Below are 20008 nucleotides of genomic sequence, written 5' to 3'. Positions count from 1 at the left end.
TTTTTTTTTTAAATAAAATCAATACTCAATTTGATGTTTTACTAGAAGAAAAAAGAAAATAAAATGTTTTCTTTTTTTTATGATAATAAATTAATTTAATAACTGTAATATTTAAAAAAGCTGTTAAAATATTTAAAAAACCAATTTAAAAATATATCGATTATATTTTTTTTATTCAATTTGAATTAGACGAAAAATGTTGACTGGCCAAATTCAAGAAAGGATTATCAAAACCTCATCTATTTTTTTTTTTTTTTATTCAGCTACCACAGTATGTGCTTTTGTCCTCTGAACAGAGCTTTTTTTTAAATTTTTTTTATTCCTCAGTGTTTGAGATCAGCTTGAGCCCAATAAATTGAACCAACTTTTACACATATACATATAAAATTTTATACTGTACATACGTGACATCGACACACTTGCACATACACACATATTGATGAATATACAAAAGGTCCAAAGGGATTGAAAAATCCCCTTCCAATACCACCCCCATTATACCCTTTCAAATCGATACTCGAAATGCATCGGTAGTATGTTTCCTTTTTGTTTTTTTTTTTCTTCTTATTTTGTATTTATTTTCACTCTTTTCCTCAGCGACGATCTTCACATTCTTTTCAACATTTTCACCAAGCCAATCGGCATTCTCCAGTTTTCTTTTATCACCTTACTACCAATTTTAACCATTTTTTTTTTGCGCTTTCATTCACTCACTATTATTTTAATCTTTTCAACTTTTTATTTTTCGTTTACATTACATTTTATCTGACGTAATGGCAGACACGACCTACACACATTCATGCGAATATATAGAGGGTGAATGCCGACACGCGTTTACACAGTGAGTAGGCTATAAATAAACAATAGTGTACATACTCGGAAGCAAAACGGCTACATAACATTGTACTATACAATTGATGTGTGTACACAAGTATATAGATATATACACAAACATCTTGAATTTTAGAACAATTTTATCGTTGGAAAAATCAAAAAAATAAAAAAATAAGATAAAATTTAAATTAAAGCTGAGATTTTTATGATTAAATTTTGAATTTAGTCGAAAATTTATTGGATATTTTTATGATATAGCTTGGTAAAATTAAATTTAATCAAAAAAATATTTTATTGTTTCGTTTTTTATAACTGAAATGAAAATTTTAATTGTTAGTTTTTTTTTTTTTTTTAATTCTTTTTCAAGTTGTCTAAACTGGTTTTTTTTGGGCATTGTATTTTTTTTATTTAAACAAGTGTAGCCTAATTTAATTTTTTTTTATAAATAATTTTAATAATCTATTTTTATAAATTTGTTTTTCAAATATTTTGTGTTTTTGTTTGTTCCATGTGATAATTTTATATTTCAAATTTATCTCATGTTCATCACATAAATTGTCACAGCATTGTTTCAAAAATAATAAAAAATTAATGAAGAATGCTTGTGACAACAATGAATCGTTCTTACGAGAACAAGAGAATGCTAAAATAAAAACTAGAAAAATCTAATGGAGTAAAAGTCAGCAGGGAAAAGTAATTTAATACTTTTTTTTTTTTTGTCTATTCAAGAAAGATTCGAAATTCTTGAAGTATATCCAGTCGTGCAATTTTGTCATGGCTTTCGGAAGAGTGGTAAATAGATAAAACTTCGTGATGGCCGGAAATTAAAGAAAAATAAAACTATGAAAAAAAAAAAAATGATAAATTCAGTTTCAAATATTTATGTGATTTTTTCAATTGAATAAAAAACAAAAAACAAATCAGACAAACAAACAAATGAAAAAAACAAGCACATAAATGTGTATATTTTTTTTTTGGTTTGTTTGTTTTGTTGATTATTGCCAACAGTTTTTCAAATTTTTAAAAATAAATATCAGTACAATGAATCATGTAAAATAATATGTCAAGTGTCATGATCCACTTGACCCCTAACACTGTCAACCTTCAATAAATAATATACAAAAATAATATAACTATTTTCATAAAATTTTTATCATTTTATCATATTTTTTTATTGCATATTAAAATGAGAGCTCCAAGTAAATGATAAAAAATAAAATCGTTTTTAAGACAACCGGATATGGCGTCTAGTATTTTCATCTAAAATAAAATTTAAAAAAAAAAGTAAATAACTGACATATGAGTAAGATAAAAATGAACAAATGTTATTGATTAAATTTTTTTTTTATCTACGCTTTATATTTTAAAATATTATTCATATTTTCATGCGGTTATTTTTAGAAAATTTATTTATACACACACATTGTTTGCATAATATTTGAAATATTTTACGGAAATAATTTGACCTCGGTGAACAATGACGACCCAGTATGTATGCCACATTTTGTGTCTGATAAAATATTTTAAATATGCAAGCTTCAAGAATGAATGAAAACATGGTCAACTCTCTGTCGACAGAATGTATTTTGTTTCGTTATATACAATTATTTTACATACAGTTATATAATAAATACCAATGCAATTTTATTCACATAGTAAATAGTCAAAAAAAAAAATAAATAAAAGTGTTGGTGATAATCGATCCACTGCTACCATGGTTGTTTGTTTTTTTAGATATAGATATAAACAAGGCAAAAGTTTCATCGCTCGGTTCAATTTATCGACAAAGTATAGTCGTGAAACTCTGGTCTTCATATAACAGTTCTATAAAACACACATACTGTATATAAACTTTAAATACGAAAGCTTTATTTTATCCTCAAAATGACCCTCAATTTTATAAACAATATAAAAATACTTGAAATTTTTATGTAGATTTAATGATTGATATACTTGAATCATTGAATTATATATGCTAATTATTTTTTTTTTTGATATTATCTTGATTGATATTTAAATATTGATTGAAAAATTTTATTAAATATTTATTATTTTTTTGTTAAATATAATTTTCATAATAATATATTTATAAATAAATTAATCAATAATAAATTATTTATTATTTAATAATTTTAAACTGTCAATTAATTATTTATAAAATTTTTAAATTGATGAAAATAATAATTAAATTAATTTTTAACTTTTTAAAAAATATTTAGTTTATCAGTTGAAGTTTCTATATAAATTTATCACTCATTAATATAATTATTATTGCTAAAAGTACTTGCTATAAGCACACATACGTGTAACAAACTATAATTGCTGATGAATTTAAAAGTACAAGTTTTAAGTGGTTTTTGATTTTTCCCATGAGAATATAAATTGTATCAAAACAATGGTAAAACTTGATGCAAATAATTTGATTTTAAAGATTATTCATGTCACTAACTCTCTAATGAAAAAATATAAAAATATATTTTTTTTTTAATGAAAATTTTAGTCATTAATTTAATTGTGAATTTTCCCACAAGGTTTTCTTTTGACTTACTGCCTGACTAATTTTCTCTTGAATCAATTTGCTCTGATTGTATGATCAGAGACTTCTACAATTCATGTTAATATAATTTGATGATCAAACGATCATTATATCCATGTTGTCGTATTTTAACCAGATCAATCATCAATGATTATCCAGGACAATAGACAATCATCATGTTAAATCAATGTCTTCTAATTGCATATAACATTGTTCTAATTGTTCAAATATTTTATGTTACTTCACAAGAATTTTCTTTATTCTTTCTTGAATATGAATTTATCTTTTATTGTTTTTAAATTTTATTTATCTCTGCTTATGACAACTTTTATATGCTTTTTTTTTTTTGTATATTTTTTAACTTGATAGTTTTGAGTTTTTATAGCCAACAGTGTGGATGTTGCAGAGGCGTTAATGGTAGACGTCCTTTGTCTTTCATCTGGTTTCAAGATGATAATAAATTATCAACTTGACAACCAACAAATTATTCGTCATTCATTGTTATTATCATAAAATTATTCTTTGTTAAATTAAAAAATATATATACAATTATTTTTTTTATAATGAAAAAACTTTATATAAATTTTTTTTTTTTTAGTTTTATAAACTAATTATAAAGTTTTTGAATATTAATACGATACAGAATTTTTTTTTTTTTTTTTTTGATTAATTTTATCAGTTATATCTTAATTATCATTGAGCCAATTTATATTATTTTTAAAACTCACTATAACAGTAATTATATATTTTAAAAAAAATTTTATAAATTGGAGAAAAATTTATAATTAGAAAAATCTAATAATTAACTCAAATTTTATTATTAAAATTATTTTTTTCATTTAATTATCAAGTGTTGAACAAATATTTACATGATATGATTCAAATTTTGTACCAACAGATTTTCCTCTGAGTTTATAAATAAACTCGTAAAAAAATTCTTTTATGTGTAATATTATCATGAAAAAAATACAATGATAAAGTTGATATTTAATACTGTTACACTCAAAGGTATACATTTATTTAATTAATATTTTAAAAACCAATTGAAATATAATTTTTTTTTATTATTTTTATCAACGGTCAAATTACACTGGCCATTTGTCGCACGTTCAAATCAACGTCGACAAACACGTGCTAGAGATAATGAAAGAAAAAAAAAAATAAATGATATTTAATCGAGTCTGTGTATCTATTTGATACAAACAAGATTAAAAAATATACGCACAATGTAATCTATTATATATAAAATCAAAAGTTACACTCAACTTGTTTCAGTTGATTTTTAAATTCTTCAACATGTCTATTATTTATTTATTTTTTTTACTCAGTATTTTTTGGATTTATAATATAAACAGTTTGTCAGTTGTCATTGATTATGACTCAAATGAAGATGAAAATATTTTTGGAGAATTTAAAAATAGACAGCAAGATCGTATGATTTTTCCAGGTAAGCAGAGTAATTATTTTCAGAAAATAAAATAATTAAATTTCAAGTGATTATATTTATGTAAATTAAAAAATTAAATTACAGTTTTTTTTTAAATAAAATTTACAATTATTATTAGTATAAATAGTGAACGAAAAGAATAAAAAATTATAAGACAATATGATCATTAAAAATGCTGATGTTGCAAAGAACATTACATGTTTTTATTCTTTTTTTTTCTTGCATTTTTAAACTACTTTAATCTGGGGGAGTTTGATGATTCCTGGGTTGTATTACCCTCGTTACATCAGACTACTTCAAGTTGAAGCTTTCAAGTATTGTGCATTCAGGAACAAAATGGTGCGGAAGAGGAAATATTTCTGAAGGCTATGACGATCTTGGTTATTATGAAGAAGTTGACAAATGCTGTAAGTTTCCAAAAAAAAAAAGAATTCAAAACTTGAATGATAGTAAATTATTATTATTATTTTAGGTAGATCTCATGATTATTGTCCTGATGTCATTGAAGGATACGAGTCCAAACACAATCTTACAAATTTAAAATCTTATGCAAGGTTTTGTATTCACAATATGTCTTTTAAAAACAATAACAAAATTTATTTTTATTTATATTGTGTATCACGTAGACGAGACACAATTTGTTACATTTATTTCAATAATTCTGAATAGTGATTTACACTCGAGACAATGGAAGTCTTCTTGAATAACAAAAAGCCATTTAAATATAAAAAAAAGTTTACTTGAAACTTTTATTAAAAAATCTTGAGTATTTCAATTATTCTTTGAGTTTATATATTTTTTTCAATTTTAATTTTATAAATATTGACAATATAAAAAATTAAACCACAATGAAATTTTTTTTCATCAACAAAAAAAGTTTTTACTTTATTCATTTTGAGGATATTTAAATTTTTTAAAAACATTCCAAAAGAAATATTATAAATTCTCAAGAGGTCATTTTTTTTTAAATTTAAAAAACTTTTTTTTTTTTTTTTCAATTATTATTTAAGTATATAAGAATAAAAAAAAAAAAATTAAAATACCAACCAGGTGTTGAAGCATCTGGTATTCTAAAAAGTACAAAAGTTTTTAATTCTACTTGATGAATTTATTTTTAGATTATTAATAAAATTGAAATTTTTTATTTATCATTTGCTAAGCAGCTAAAAAAAAAATCTATTGGATTATTTTGTAGCTTTTTTTGATAAATGATTCTTGAGCTGGATAAAGCAGGTGATGATATTTGATATTTTTTTTATTTTGCATATTTAGGCTTCACTGTTCTTGCGATGAGGAATTTTATGATTGTCTTCATGATCTAGACCACATGATTGGCAATCAGATAGGTAGAATGTATTTTACTCTTCTCCATACACAGTGTTTTCGTGAAGACTATCCAATAGTCTCCTGCAAACATTATTCAACGTGAGTTAAATAAATTTATCATCAATTCAATTTGTGTAAAATGTTTATTTTTTTATTCTTTCATTTTTGCATTATCAAAGAAAACCATAATGAAATAATAAAAGAAACAATTTTAAATTTTAAAATAGCTCTTTTATTTTCTTATATAAAAAAAAAATAAATGAAATAAACAATAATAGAGTTATAAGTCAAATAGTACATAGGTAGTTTAGAATTATTGTAAAATGGATAAAAATAAAAGTAAAAAAAAATGTTAATAATTTCGACAGGTTTCCTAAACGCTGCTTGGAGTATGAACTGGATGAAAGCCAAGAGCAAATATACCAATGGTTTGACGTACCGTGTTACTGATGATGATCGTCGACCCGGAATCAAGCATCGACAAAGTGCTCTTCCATTTCCTTCACTGTTAACTTTTCTGTGTGTGAACTTCAATGTTCATTCGTTGATGAATACTTCAACTAATGGATCTACGCCCTGGCTACTTAATTAGCCGGAAATTAACCCTCTAAAATTTCTCAAATACATATATTCAATTTTCAAAATTAATTGTAACATTAAATGCCAAATAAAACATATTAAAATAAGTAAATAAATAATAAATATTGATTTATTTCTCACGATAATAATATAGATATTATTTATCAATTATTGATATATTTTAAATTAAAAAATCATCACAGATTCCATTGATAAAAGCTGATAAATTTAATTATTCTTTATCTATAATATTTCATTAATAAATAACATTTATTTGTTTATAAATAGACGTGACGTCATCGGTTGAAGTACATTTTGAAAATAAAGATGGTGGTTTTTTCCTGAAACATTTACCAAGACAGTATTATTCAAGTCGTTCTGATCAAGGATTAACAAGTGCATTACCATTAAATATACAATCACAAAATTCATCAAATTCAGTATTATCAATTGATAAATTTACTGTATTTCAAACGAGTGAACCAGCATCTGTACGTGCAACATATGGTCCATTTAGTACAAAACAAACAGTACCAGCACGTTATATTGTACCAGATCCACTTGATGCATTACCAGGTTTAGAAATTAAAAAAAATATAACATCAACATCAAATGCAGCATTAATTGATGCACAAGAATTAGGTACACGTCATCTTGATATGTCAGCACATCTTGTTGGTAAATCAATATCACGTGATTCACCAGTATTACGTGTATTATTTCATGCTGGTAGTGAAGCTGGTACACGTAGACAAATATTATTAGCACGTCATCAACGTATATGTGTATTATTACATGCAACATTACAAGGTAAATTATCATTATCAGCAGCATGTAGTCCAGATGGTGAAGATGGTGTTTGTCTTGCACAAATAACAATACCAGCTGATTGGTGGCCACCATTTCCACCACCTGATATTAATGGTAAAATTAAATTTATAAAAACACCATTAAAATATGTACAAGTATCATATTCTGTACTTGAACCAAGAACAATTATTATATCTGATGATAATATTAATAGTAATAATGATGGATTTAGTGGTACAAGAATTAAATCACAAATTGATAATTCATCTGGTGGTGGTGGATGTAGACCAAGAGTACAAATACAACCAGTAACACCACTTGGTAGAGTACCATTAACACCAAATAAAACTGAATATAAAGAATTAAAAGCTGATGATTCATTATTATTACTTGTTCCACATGGACCACTTTATCCAAGATCAAGACTTCATGTACCTGTTTTTCTTCATCCTCAAGGTTTTCAAATTGGCACATCTGTTGAAACAACATTTGATGATGAAAAAGATACAACATCTGTTCCACCTGTCGTTGCTGTTGTTCTCAGGTTATTTTTTTTTTTATTTTTAATATATATATTTCAATTTTTATTGTCTGACCTTTTGATTAAGTTTATTATTTATTATTATATTTTGTTTTTTTTTTTTATTTTTCAATCTTGATATTAATTTGAGGTCATGACAAAATACATCGTGACAAAATAGAAATAAAAAAAAAAGGCTGTTGGATTATTGAGGGTATCAAACACTCCCAGTTGTATTGATCTCGCGATATGATTGAATTATTTATTCGAACGATTGATTTGAAACCTTCTGTATTTTAGCTATATAAATAACAAAATACAAATAATTATTTTCAGGAAATTAAAGCTTTCATTTGCCAATCGTATATCGATCAATTTATGTATGTTTTTTTTATTATTATTATTACATAAACTACTTTTTTTTTTTATTTTTTATATTTTCGTGACGATAAAAATATTAAAGCTCTGGTGTTGAGTGTTAAACTAAATTTACAACTCATGTTTTACATTTAACAATCAACGCCAGATATTCAAAAAAAAAAAAAAAAAAAAAGAGGGTCAATAAAATTATAAATATAAAAAACACACACAGATTTATTTTAAAATTATAAACATGTATATTTTTCAACTTAAAATTGTATTAATAATAATATGCTTACAATATAATTTTTTAGAGCAAGAGTTAAATCAGGCGTTAGAATTCTTGATGCAACTTCAAGCAATCCAAATTGGAGTCTTGCCACTGAGATTAATGGAAAAAATACAGCAGCAACATTTACAGTTAGAAGACGTGAAAATACTCAACGTTCAAATACGTAAGTTATATTTTCATGCACACTTGTGTTTTAAATAAAATAAATAAATAATGATAATTTTATTTTTTTGCAATAGAACGGCAGAGGAATTAATGACAATGTTGTTGGAGGCAAGTGAGGATGGAGCTGGTAGTAACAGCTGGGATGGTGGTAGAATAATGTGGAGTGTTAGATATACTCATGAGGGCGATGAAGAGGACATGGCTATGCAAACAAGAACTGACCAATTACCAGAACAAATACAACGCCAACAGCAACAACAACAACAACAGCAACAAAAACAACAACAAGGACATCATCATCACCATCATCATCATCATGCTGACAGGCGAAAAATTCAAGCACGTCTTGAAATTCAAAAAGATGATATACAATCTGTTTTACCAATTTCAAAGGTAAATTTTTGTTTTTTTTTTACAAATGATTATATCGATTATTTATCTATTTAATTAAATTACACTTTTATTTATTTTTATTTAATCTATGTGATGATAAGACAACTGATTAATTTCCAATCTGTCTGTAATTTATACGTAGTTTTTTATGTGAGATTATTTTTATTTTTTTTTTATTTTAACCGCTTTAAAATTGAACCATTCGTTTTACAGATAAAAACACCTGAAGTAAAGAAATCATGAATTTACATATTACTGATGTTTTTTTTATTGTCAGTTTTATATATTTTTTTTTTTTTTTTTGTAATTTTTATGGTACTGTGTGTGCGTGTTCTAGCCGAGTTTTACAAGCAAAATAATATCCATATTTTAAAGTTCAATTTTTATGTTTCTCTGGTATAATAACAATTGTTTTTCATTGGAAAATAAATAGAAAAAAAAGTATATATAATGGTTAAAAGTATTGGAGAATCGTTAGTAATACAATATTGATTTTTTTTTGTAAATTATGTTTTTATTATTAAAATATAATTTATTGACAATTGTTTATTAAATATCAATCCGAAATATGTCAATCAAAATAAATATAATTGAATAAAAATTCAGTCAGAATATTATAGAATATTATGTCGTTAATATTGACAGTAACATTGTTTTATACAACATAATTCCAAAATTTCACAATTCAAATAACAAACAGATTTAATCATAATAATTATCATATAATATTGATCAAGTTTCAGGCACATTTGGTCAATTTATTTGTCGATACAAAATAGTTAATGGCTTTCATAATCATCATGAATTAAACAGTTGATAATTTTGTGTAAACTTTAAACAACAACTAAATATTAATATCTATTTTCTCAATTTAAATAATGACTCAGTCGAATAAAAAGAATGAAAAAAAAAAAAAGGAAAAAAAAAAACAACTCGACTTTAAAATAAAACATAAGATGAAAAAAAATAAAATTTATATATTTGCAGACATAAAAATTGAACTCAATTGTAGTGAAAATAATCCTGGCGCCATTTATTCAAATGGTTTCAATTTAGGTATATTACATTTTACCCAACGACGAATTTCAAATCAGCGTGATTTTATTCATGCGATAATAATGTCCACGGATATGTGTGGTTGCAATGAGAATAAAGAAATAATAAAAAACGGAAATACTTTTTAAAAAAACCAGATGAACAAAGAAGAAATAAATATAAAAAAAAAAAAATGTTGAATAAAATGGTCGAGTTTTACTGTATGGCTTTTCCGATTGATTGAATTGTACATCTGTGACATTTTCAATAGCACAATGCCTTTTTTTTTTTTTTCTGATGAATTTTTAATTAGATTGTTCATGCAACTTGAATTAAAAAAACTATTATAAAAAAATAAAACAATACAAAATATAATTAAAATTTAAAAAAGTAATTTAAAAGTAAAAAAAAAAAAAATATTTGAGCTTTTCCACTTGATGATTTAACGAGTGAATAAGCTGTTCATTAGTGTTATTGAATTTTGCCATCTGGTCCGGAAGTATTTACCTACAACTATTCTTTGTTATTTTTAAAAAAAAATAAATAAAAGTGGGTTTTTGTCAAGGAGTTTTAACGGTAGACATCTTCTTTTGTGTAATTCATCTACCAGTTTCTATTAGAATGTTTACTCAAGAATACAACTGTATAATTACTTGATTCTGGTTATATTTAAAAAAAAAAAAATTTATACTTTTTATATCACAAAACACACAGTTATTATATGCTTTTAAAGGAATGAAAAAAATATTATTTTGTTGGCAATATATCAAGTGTAATATATGTAGTTCAAGTTTTTTATTTTTTTAATTTTTTTTCATTTCCATCATCTTGGTTCTTGGATAATTATAAATATAGTGAATAATTATGATGTTTATATTTGTAAATAACATGAGATTTTGAGGATGTATGCAGAGTGAATATTTGATATAACCTTTTCATCTTTGGTTATATACAAATTGTAAGTAAATCTTGGTGGATTTGTTCAGGACTTATGTGCTGAGTTGTTCAAGTACAACTTAAACAATTCTTTTTTATTTTTTATTACTTTAGAATTTCATCTTGATCTCAATATTTTATCCCTCAAAGGTGTTTGCACTTGGTTTTTCAAATTGAAGAATATTCATTTTGATTTATTTAAATCTTTGATTTCATAAATCAAAAATTTTTATTATTAATTTGTTCATTAGCTTGTTTGTATTGGAAATATCAAGTTGAAAATAATTTAAAGTTGAAATTTTTTCAATCAATATTTTATTTTTCATCTGGCTTTGACATTTTCTGCTCAAATTTATAATTACAATGAATACTTGATATTTTTTCACCTCATTTTCATCAAGTACTTTTTAATTAAAATACCAGAAATTTATTCATTTGAGTTATTAGTTTTGTCGAATATAAATTGATCATAAGTTCAATATCAACAAAATAATTTTCATTAATTTAAATATTTTTTAAATTAATTCAAATTATATATTCATTTTTTTTATCATTTATTTCTATCAACATTATTTAATTGTAATAGAAATTTTTTTCCTTTCTTTTTTTTTTTCATGATGATAAATGACTTTTATTTCTTTGTTCTTGAAAATTTTAAGCATTATCATACTGAAATATGACAAATTTACATCAAGTTAAAAAAACTAAAGAAAAAAAAAAAATACTATTTATCATTTAGACACACAGTTTTATTATAGTTTGTAGAAAAAAAAAAAAAAGGAGAAAAAAAATTTTTTTAACATTTATTACGTTGTACAATTTGACTGTAGCAATTTTTATTTTGTATTACAGAACTGGGAAGTTATGAATACTGCTGTACTGACAGGTAGACAAGTATCCCAAGCGATGAAAGTTTTTATAGTAAGTCAAGCAGGCACAGTAGCAGATGTAACACTTCAGTCATCTTGTCACTCAGAGGATGAAAGTGTCTTAAAAGTAAGTTAAAAAAAATATATAAAAAGATACATTATACACACACACTAATTAAATAAACAAATGTATATTTTATAAATTAAATAGGTATCTTCATCATGCAGTAGTGTTTACGTTGATGGTTCTGAAATACGAGGTTCAAGTAATGCATCAGTACTTGTTAAATACGGTACATATACTGGACTTGCAAGTTTTACTGTATGGATGCCAGAATTTCCATTAGAAGTTACAGTTGATGATTCAAGATTGAGTCAAATTAAAAGTTGGAAAGTACCAGAAAATCATACATTACAAAAAAATAAACGTAGTTTAAATAAAACAAATAATAAATATAATGATGATGACAATATTATTATTCGAAAAAGAAATATACAAGGTAAAGATGAAGATGAAGAAGATATTGATCTTGAAAGTGATAATAATAACAGTAATAACAATGATAATGATGATGGTGGTGGTGGTGATGATGATGAAGATGATGACAATAATGAAGATGATGATACAGAAAAATTTCAAACTGATGATGATAAATGGGACTCTGTTAATACACTTGATCGTAGTCCAATGCAATCATTGTGTAGATTACGTTTTCAACAAAGTCCAATTGAAGTTTATGCTAGATTTTTAGCAACTGGACATGATTCAGGAAGAGAAACATATTTTGTTAATCGTCGAACATGGTTACGTGTTACTGATTTTGTCATTGGATTACTTCGTGTGTCTGATCCAAGAATAGCAATATTATTACAAGATCGTATTGTACAAGGTCGTGGTGTTGGTCGTGCTGAAATACAAGTATTATCACCAATAACTGGACGTGTTATTGGTGCTAAAGAAATACGTGTTAGTAATGATCGTGTTGCAATATCAAAATTATCAGTTAAAGTTGTATCTGGTTTACAATTAACAATCAGTCCAGATTCAGCTATTGAGAATGGATATGTTGCTGAAACATCAGTCACACGAAGACTCACTGCACAGTACCAGGTTAGCTAAATAAATATTTATTCTTTTTTTTTTTTTTTAGCTTTCTTTTTACTCCTTGTTTTTTATCTTTTTATTTTGTGATTTTGTATGCAGCGTATTTTACAGAAGAACACTTTCATTGTATCAATTGTCGAGATTTATAAAAGCCCGTGAAAAAAAATAAAATAAAACTTTTAAAACAAGATTAACCTTGTTTTTCGATGAATCAAATATTCTTTTACTATTCATCAAAAACACAAGAGAAATAATATATTTTTTTTTTTTAATAGAAAAAAGTATTTTCAAGTTTTAACAAATGGTCAAAGTATTTTTTTTTTTGCTCTATATTTTTGTAAATAAACATTTTATTTGAAAGAAAAATTTTTACCCAGTGGTTTTCTTTATTTCGAAAAACAAAAATACTATGAGAAAAATAAAAAATTTGTAAATGATCTCATGTAGACCAAGTACATTTATTTTTTTATATTTTTTTGACATTGTCTCTAAGCACTGTACAGTATATACAAATAAAAAACTTGGAAATTTTAACTTTAATATATAACCAAATTTTCAAACAATAAATTTAAATTTAATATTTTTAAAACATGTATATAAATATCTTTAAAAAAAAACATTTATTTTCATTATAAAATATTATTATTTATATTTTTTTTTAAATTAAAATAAACTATAGAAAAAAAAATATTTTCTACATGAAATTTATTGATAATGAGAGGTAAATTACTATTAAATATTAATTAAATTTCAGGAAGGTTTATTGGACATTGATGTAGAATTTAATGACGGTACACGTACACCATTACGAGAAATAGCTGTGTCAGATTATCACTTGATGGTTGAGAGTTTAAATCCTGATGTGGTTGCATTTGCTCCAATGGTGGCATCTCATCATCCTCGTGTAATTGCTGTCAGTGAAGGACATGGTGACCTGCTGCGTGTCACTCTACAATTAACTGATATATGTAGACAAACAATTACAAAAAGATCAAAATTACCATCACGAATAAATGGATCAATGAGTTTAGCCACAGCAACAGCAAATGTTGAGGTTGAATTTGTCACTGGTGATTCACCACATCGTCCTGAATTTGTACAAAATGATGGTGGTGGAGGTAGTGGTGGTAGTGGTGCTATACAAGGTTCATCACATCATCATCGTGAACGTAAATTTGGACGTGATGTTGCACCTGATTTACATGATATTCTCATTGGTAAAAAAAATAATATAATTAATATAAAAAACAAGTCAAGTTTTTTTTATTTTTATATTTTAATTTTATTAATTTATATTCAGGTGGTGTAGGTGGAGTTGGAATTCGTCATCATAATAAAAATCACATGACATCATTAGAAGCTGGAATGTATGTACTATTAGCAGCATTTTGTTTTGCAATTGTTGTATTTGTAATATCATGTGTGGTATATGCAAGTAAATTTAAACCACAACAATCAGATACACCAATGATAAATTTACCAGTTATTGGTGCAAGTATTAGAGCAAGAGCAACAGCAGCTGGACAAATTGGTGCTAATAGAAGACCACGTGAATCTACAACTAATGCTCATGATTGGGTATGGCTAGGTAGAGCAACACTTGAACGTGCTGCTTGTACTCCTCAACAGGTAAAATTTTATTCAAATTATTTATCAATCTACTATTTTTTTTTTCAAATAAAATAAACAAATATAAATAATCAATTATTTTAAACGAGAAATTTCAATAATATTTATCTCATATTTGTTTTATTTGTTTATTTTTGAATATTCATCTCCCTCGGCTGTTGAATGTGCATTTGGCATAATTCCAATTTTCTCATGCAGAGATACTCTTGTATTTTATAAACCACACAAACTAAAACTTTATATATAATTATGTATAAAAACTTTATATGCATAGGTACGCGTAACGAATAATCCATTAGCTTGTGAACCTGATGATGATGGTACATCTGAGCTTGGAACAAGTTTTGATAATCCAAATCATATAGAATTACCAGCAAGTACAAGTAAATCAACATCAACTCCAATTGATACAACAACTTATTGTAAACGTGATCGTGCATCACGTAATTTAAATGATAATAAACAATTAAAAATAAATGAAATAACAACATCACAACAAAATGGGTAAGTAATATTTAAAAAAAAAAAAAATTAATTTATATTAAATGAATTATATTAATTTTAGAAATAGTGATGTTAAAAATTTATCACCACCACCATTACCTCCTCATGGAATAGTTGCAAGTACATCAACAACAGTACAAACACAAAAAATAAATAATGATGATTATAAACCACCAGTACCACCACACAGAAATACAGGAGTAACAGCACGTCTTCCAGAAACACCAAAGAAAAATTCCCACAAATCAAGTGGTAGTCATCATAGACATGTTAAACATCATCATCATCATCACCATCATCATAATCATAATCATCAAAGTAAAAATAAAAATATTAAAAATGATGATATATTAAAATTAAATAATATAGATAATGATTGTATTGAAATGAAAAATTTAAATGAAATACCAAACAATGAAAAAGATAATACAAAAATACATGACAATCCAATGTTTACATCAACAAATTCAACAGCATCATCAATACAAGATACTGATATTAATAATGACACTGATAATAATGAAATAAAAATAGATAGCACTGTTGCTATTGATGATTTAAATCTCGGTATGGATTACAATCAAATTATGCAATATTTTGATAATCTCAAAGAATCAAATGCCTAGGTACTCGCTTCACTCTATGACCTTATTAATTCAGAACAGCCAATTTGATAATAATTAAATAAAATTATTTAATAATCATATTGTTCATTCAATGTCAGGAGTGCTTCCTTAAAACAAAAACAAATTTAATCACGTCTTATTATATCTATGTTATGCGCCAATAATTAATCAATAATTTTTACAATTTTTAACACATCTTTGAGATAAATTATATTTGTTTATTTATTATTTTTTAAAATCATTAATGATAATAAAATTATATATATTCTAGTCAGCTTTTTAGGAGCACGTAATATTATTAAAATTTAATAACTTTAACCCTTTACTGGTACCGTGATTAAATAATTTTTATTTTTTATTTTTTTGTGATGAAAATATATATAAATATATTTATAATAATAATTGTCAATTGTAAGAGAGTTTGATAAATAAATAATTATTATTATGATTAATGAAAAAAAAAAAAAATGGTAGCTTTGATCGATAAACGATGAGAAAAATATTATAGTCAAATAGATGAAAAAATTGTTGTGTATAATATCGATAGTTCCAAGTCATTTGAATTCCAATATAACGAGTGAATATTTTAAATTATTATTTTTTATTAATGTTGGTTATTTATTATTCATTTATTTATTTTTTTATATTATTTGTTTTTTTTAATGTGAGGAAATAAAAGTTTAAAAAATAAATATTAATTAAAGCTATACATAATTAGTGAAACTTTTTTTTTTATTTATTTTATTTTATAAAGTTTTAGCAATAAGCTTGACTTGTTTTGTCAAATTAAATATGAAAACTTGTTAAAGTTTCGAATGTTCTGTGGAAAATAAATGAAAAAAAAATATCAATAATCAAGACAATAGCACAATGAAATTACGAAGCCGTCACAAATTTTCATAAGTATTATTTTAAAATGACTGTTGGTCATGAATAAGCATGAAAAAATAAATAATATTCTCGATTGAAGGATAGTATATCTTTTCTAAGCTGAGCTAAAAATATTACTTCTATCATAATGTAGAAATTGAGAGTGGCAAACAGAAGAAGAGATATATAATAATTAAAAAAAAAATTAAATTAAGATGATACCAGTTTGGGGTTAGAGATAAACTCGGTGGCTTGTCGTACATAGATATTTATTAGAAAAAAAAAAAATAATAATTTACTAGTTTTTTCGTTTTTTAATATTGGTATAATTATTTTACAAAAAGTAGGCATCGACTGAATTTTAATTAGCAATGTCATCATGACAAGTAAATTATTTAAAAAAAAAAAAAATTCAGTGCTCGACTGATTAGTCAATCATTGCATGTTCCTAAAATCATATCACATTTATTTTTTTTTTCTTTTTACAATTATAAATAATCATCTTCCATAAATCTTCCTCAACATTTGGTCGATCGTTTAATACGTGGAGAAAATAAAAATAAGAAATTTAAATTCATGAAAAAATAAATAAAAGGAAAATAAATTATTTATTTTTTATTGATGTTTAAACATCAAATTATGTTCATCACAATGATATTTATTATATTAACCAGTGGTTAATGAATATTTGTAAATTATAATTTTTAAGATTTTGTAAATAATAATTACACGACAGTACAAGAAATTAATAAAACCTATGTAATTTAGGTAATTTGTAAATTTTTGTCATCAAGAATATTTAATACTTGACGTCGATCGTTTTTTATTTTTTATAATTTAATCAATCGATTAAACTAAATTTATCTAACTATTATTTATTATTTTTATTTATATCAAATTAATTTTTTTACGTCAACGTTTAACGACAGGGCCACGAGAATATTCTATAAAAAAAGATGAAAATTAATTTTCAATGCGCATATGAATAAAAAAATCATAATCAATTTTTTTTTTTTTTGAAACAAATTTGCGCATTGAACTGCCGCTTCCTTGTTCCCGAAAAAATCTATATTTAATGTTCCACCAATATCGACTTAAGTATAAAGTAATTTAAAAAATCTCCATATGAAAAAATAAAAAAAAAAGAGCTTGGCTATGTTATGAATGTTTGAGAGATAAAAAAAAATACAAATAAATATACAAATGAATAAATAAATATATATATATCTACGATAAAAATATAAAATTAATAAATAAGGCTGAAGCCAAGTGGCAAAAAAAAAAAAAAAAAATCTAACGAATGATCGAACGTTGCGATCGAATTTTTAAATTGTCTAAAAAATAACTCTTGCAGAGTTTACGAAAATCCTTAAGGCTTCAATGGACTATATTTCTAAGTACCTATACTTTTAGATAAGACAACGTATTTAGCACGTTGTTAAATATACATCGTAGTAAAAAATAATAAAATTATATCAATCGACAGCAGCAACAAGTACGTAATTAATAAATTAAGTTATATAACACTAGGCAAAAAAGTAATAATTTATTATTACTAATAAACAAAAAAAAAAAAAAAAAAATGAAAAAACAAAAAAAAAAAAGATGAAGATGAAGGAATCAAGTATTATTATCATTTGTTTTTCAGAATAAACTGAAACACCAATAAATAAAACATTCTAGTCCATAGCTTACCGTTTAAAATCATAAAGCTCAATGTAAATTGAGGGTAGTTTTTATCAATTGTTTTTTTGTTTTTATATTAATTTTTTCAGTGTCAGTATTAAATGTTTTTTTTTCTATCAAAAACAATGTGGTATTTACTGTAATAAATAAAATAATAATAATAAAAAATAAATGAAATTTAATGAGCAACAGTGAATTGAAATAAACTACCCAAATTTTTTACATTGGCTTTTTCAAGGATATATTCTTATTGTCCTACCTCGTTGTAAAAATTATTATACTAAGCCATTAATTTATCCATTAATCCCATGAATAAATAAATTTTTAGGACAACCAAATATTTAAATTTCACCTTTTTATTTAATTTTTTAATCAACACATGAATATAAATGAAAAAAAAAAAACATAATTGCATTTTTAAATTATTTATTAAATGCTAATTACCAACGAATTCAATTTAACTAGCCAAGCTAATATATTTATAACAATTAAAATAAATAACACATGTGTCACTGATGAATTTTTGAATGTTTATTGAATAATGTCATTATCAAATGAATTTAAATTAAATAAATATGAATAAATGAATTTAAAAAAATGAAAATAAGAATGATGAATTTAAATGAAAAAGAAAAATTAATTTAAAAATATTTATATATGTTGCTTTTACATATAAATTGCCAATTATGTTATTCACATAATAAGAAAAAAAAAAACAGTATACAAAAAAAATAATATATGTGTGCCTCGCTTGAATTGGAAAAAGAAAATAATCATTATTGAGTAACTCATTTGGACGACAGTTATTTGAGAAAAAAAAAGACATAAGTGGATTAGAAATAATTAGCTTGAAAATATTTGTAAAAGAATTTAATGAATGGTTTAATTGTTTTCAGCTGTCAACTGATTTAACAATTAATTTTTTTTTTTTCAAATATATAACACATCATTAAACGCACACATTGACTTTGTTTATATATTGAGTTAATAAAAGTACTGAGTATCATCCCATTAATAAACGAAAATTACGCTTTTAAATTTAACGAAAAAATATGATATATTAATCATGAATTAAATGATTTTGTGTCTTGTCATATTTTGTTAATTTATATAATGATTCTTTGCAAAATGCTAGTAAAGTATTTATTAAGATACGACTATCATCGCCTCTTGAATGTACAATATGTAGTATTTATCTGTTGTTACCACCAAATCATCAGTAAAGATATTTAAAAATATTTTAAGTAGTTTTTTTTTCATTTTTTTACAGTCAATCCTTAAATTTTTATTTAACAAAAAATCATCTTGAAAATGTGATTAATATTTTTTTGCAATAAATAATGCTTGGCCCAGGTTGAGAATTTTTTGGAGAATAGCTGGAGCATGTCTCTAGTTGCCTGACAAATTTTAGAAATATCTAACGATTCGTTTCCTCAAGAGAATTTTGATAAAAATGAAATTTCGAAATGAAATTATTTACTACTAT

General features: G+C 24.3%; 2 protein-coding genes across 2 annotated transcripts; both read left to right on the top strand.

The window, feature by feature from the left end:
* The first annotated feature begins 4619 nt into the window (after positions 1–4619).
* Positions 4620–6831, top strand: LOC122848309 (phospholipase A2-like). Its single transcript, XM_044146290.1, has 5 exons — positions 4620–4817; positions 5147–5224; positions 5290–5371; positions 6090–6242; positions 6512–6831. Exons 1-5 carry the CDS (start codon positions 4667–4669, stop codon positions 6591–6593), a joined length of 546 nt encoding a protein of 181 aa, XP_044002225.1. The 5' UTR covers positions 4620–4666; the 3' UTR covers positions 6594–6831.
* A 166-nt stretch (positions 6832–6997) lies between these two features.
* Positions 6998–19760, top strand: LOC122848308 (transmembrane protein 132E; the record flags this gene model as incomplete). The annotated part of the gene is given in 9 exon segments (XM_044146289.1): positions 6998–8076; positions 8727–8867; positions 8944–9262; positions 12086–12229; positions 12314–13213; positions 13962–14424; positions 14508–14836; positions 15111–15340; positions 15402–19760. Coding segments are annotated over 9 exon segments (4170 nt in total), but the record flags the coding sequence as incomplete, so codon positions are not given.
* Positions 19761–20008: the final 248 nt, after the last annotated feature.

The sequence above is a fragment of the Aphidius gifuensis genome, linkage group LG2, assembly GCF_014905175.1.
Source record: "Aphidius gifuensis isolate YNYX2018 linkage group LG2, ASM1490517v1, whole genome shotgun sequence".
Classification (NCBI taxonomy): Eukaryota; Metazoa; Arthropoda; class Insecta; order Hymenoptera; family Braconidae; genus Aphidius; species Aphidius gifuensis.
The sequence above is the reverse complement of the archived record's forward strand: the minus strand, read 5'-3'. Positions and strand labels throughout refer to the sequence as shown.

Excerpts from the sequence above, each read along its gene's own strand:
- LOC122848309 (XM_044146290.1), top strand. The coding sequence starts at position 4,667 with ATGTCTATTATTTATTTATTTTTTTTACTCAGTATTTTTTGGATTTAT. Across the intron at positions 5,225-5,289 it reads TGAAGAAGTTGACAAATGCT|GTAGATCTCATGATTATTGT; the intron begins GTAAGTTTCCAA and ends TTATTATTTTAG. Across the intron at positions 5,372-6,089 it reads AATTTAAAATCTTATGCAAG|GCTTCACTGTTCTTGCGATG; the intron begins GTTTTGTATTCA and ends TTGCATATTTAG.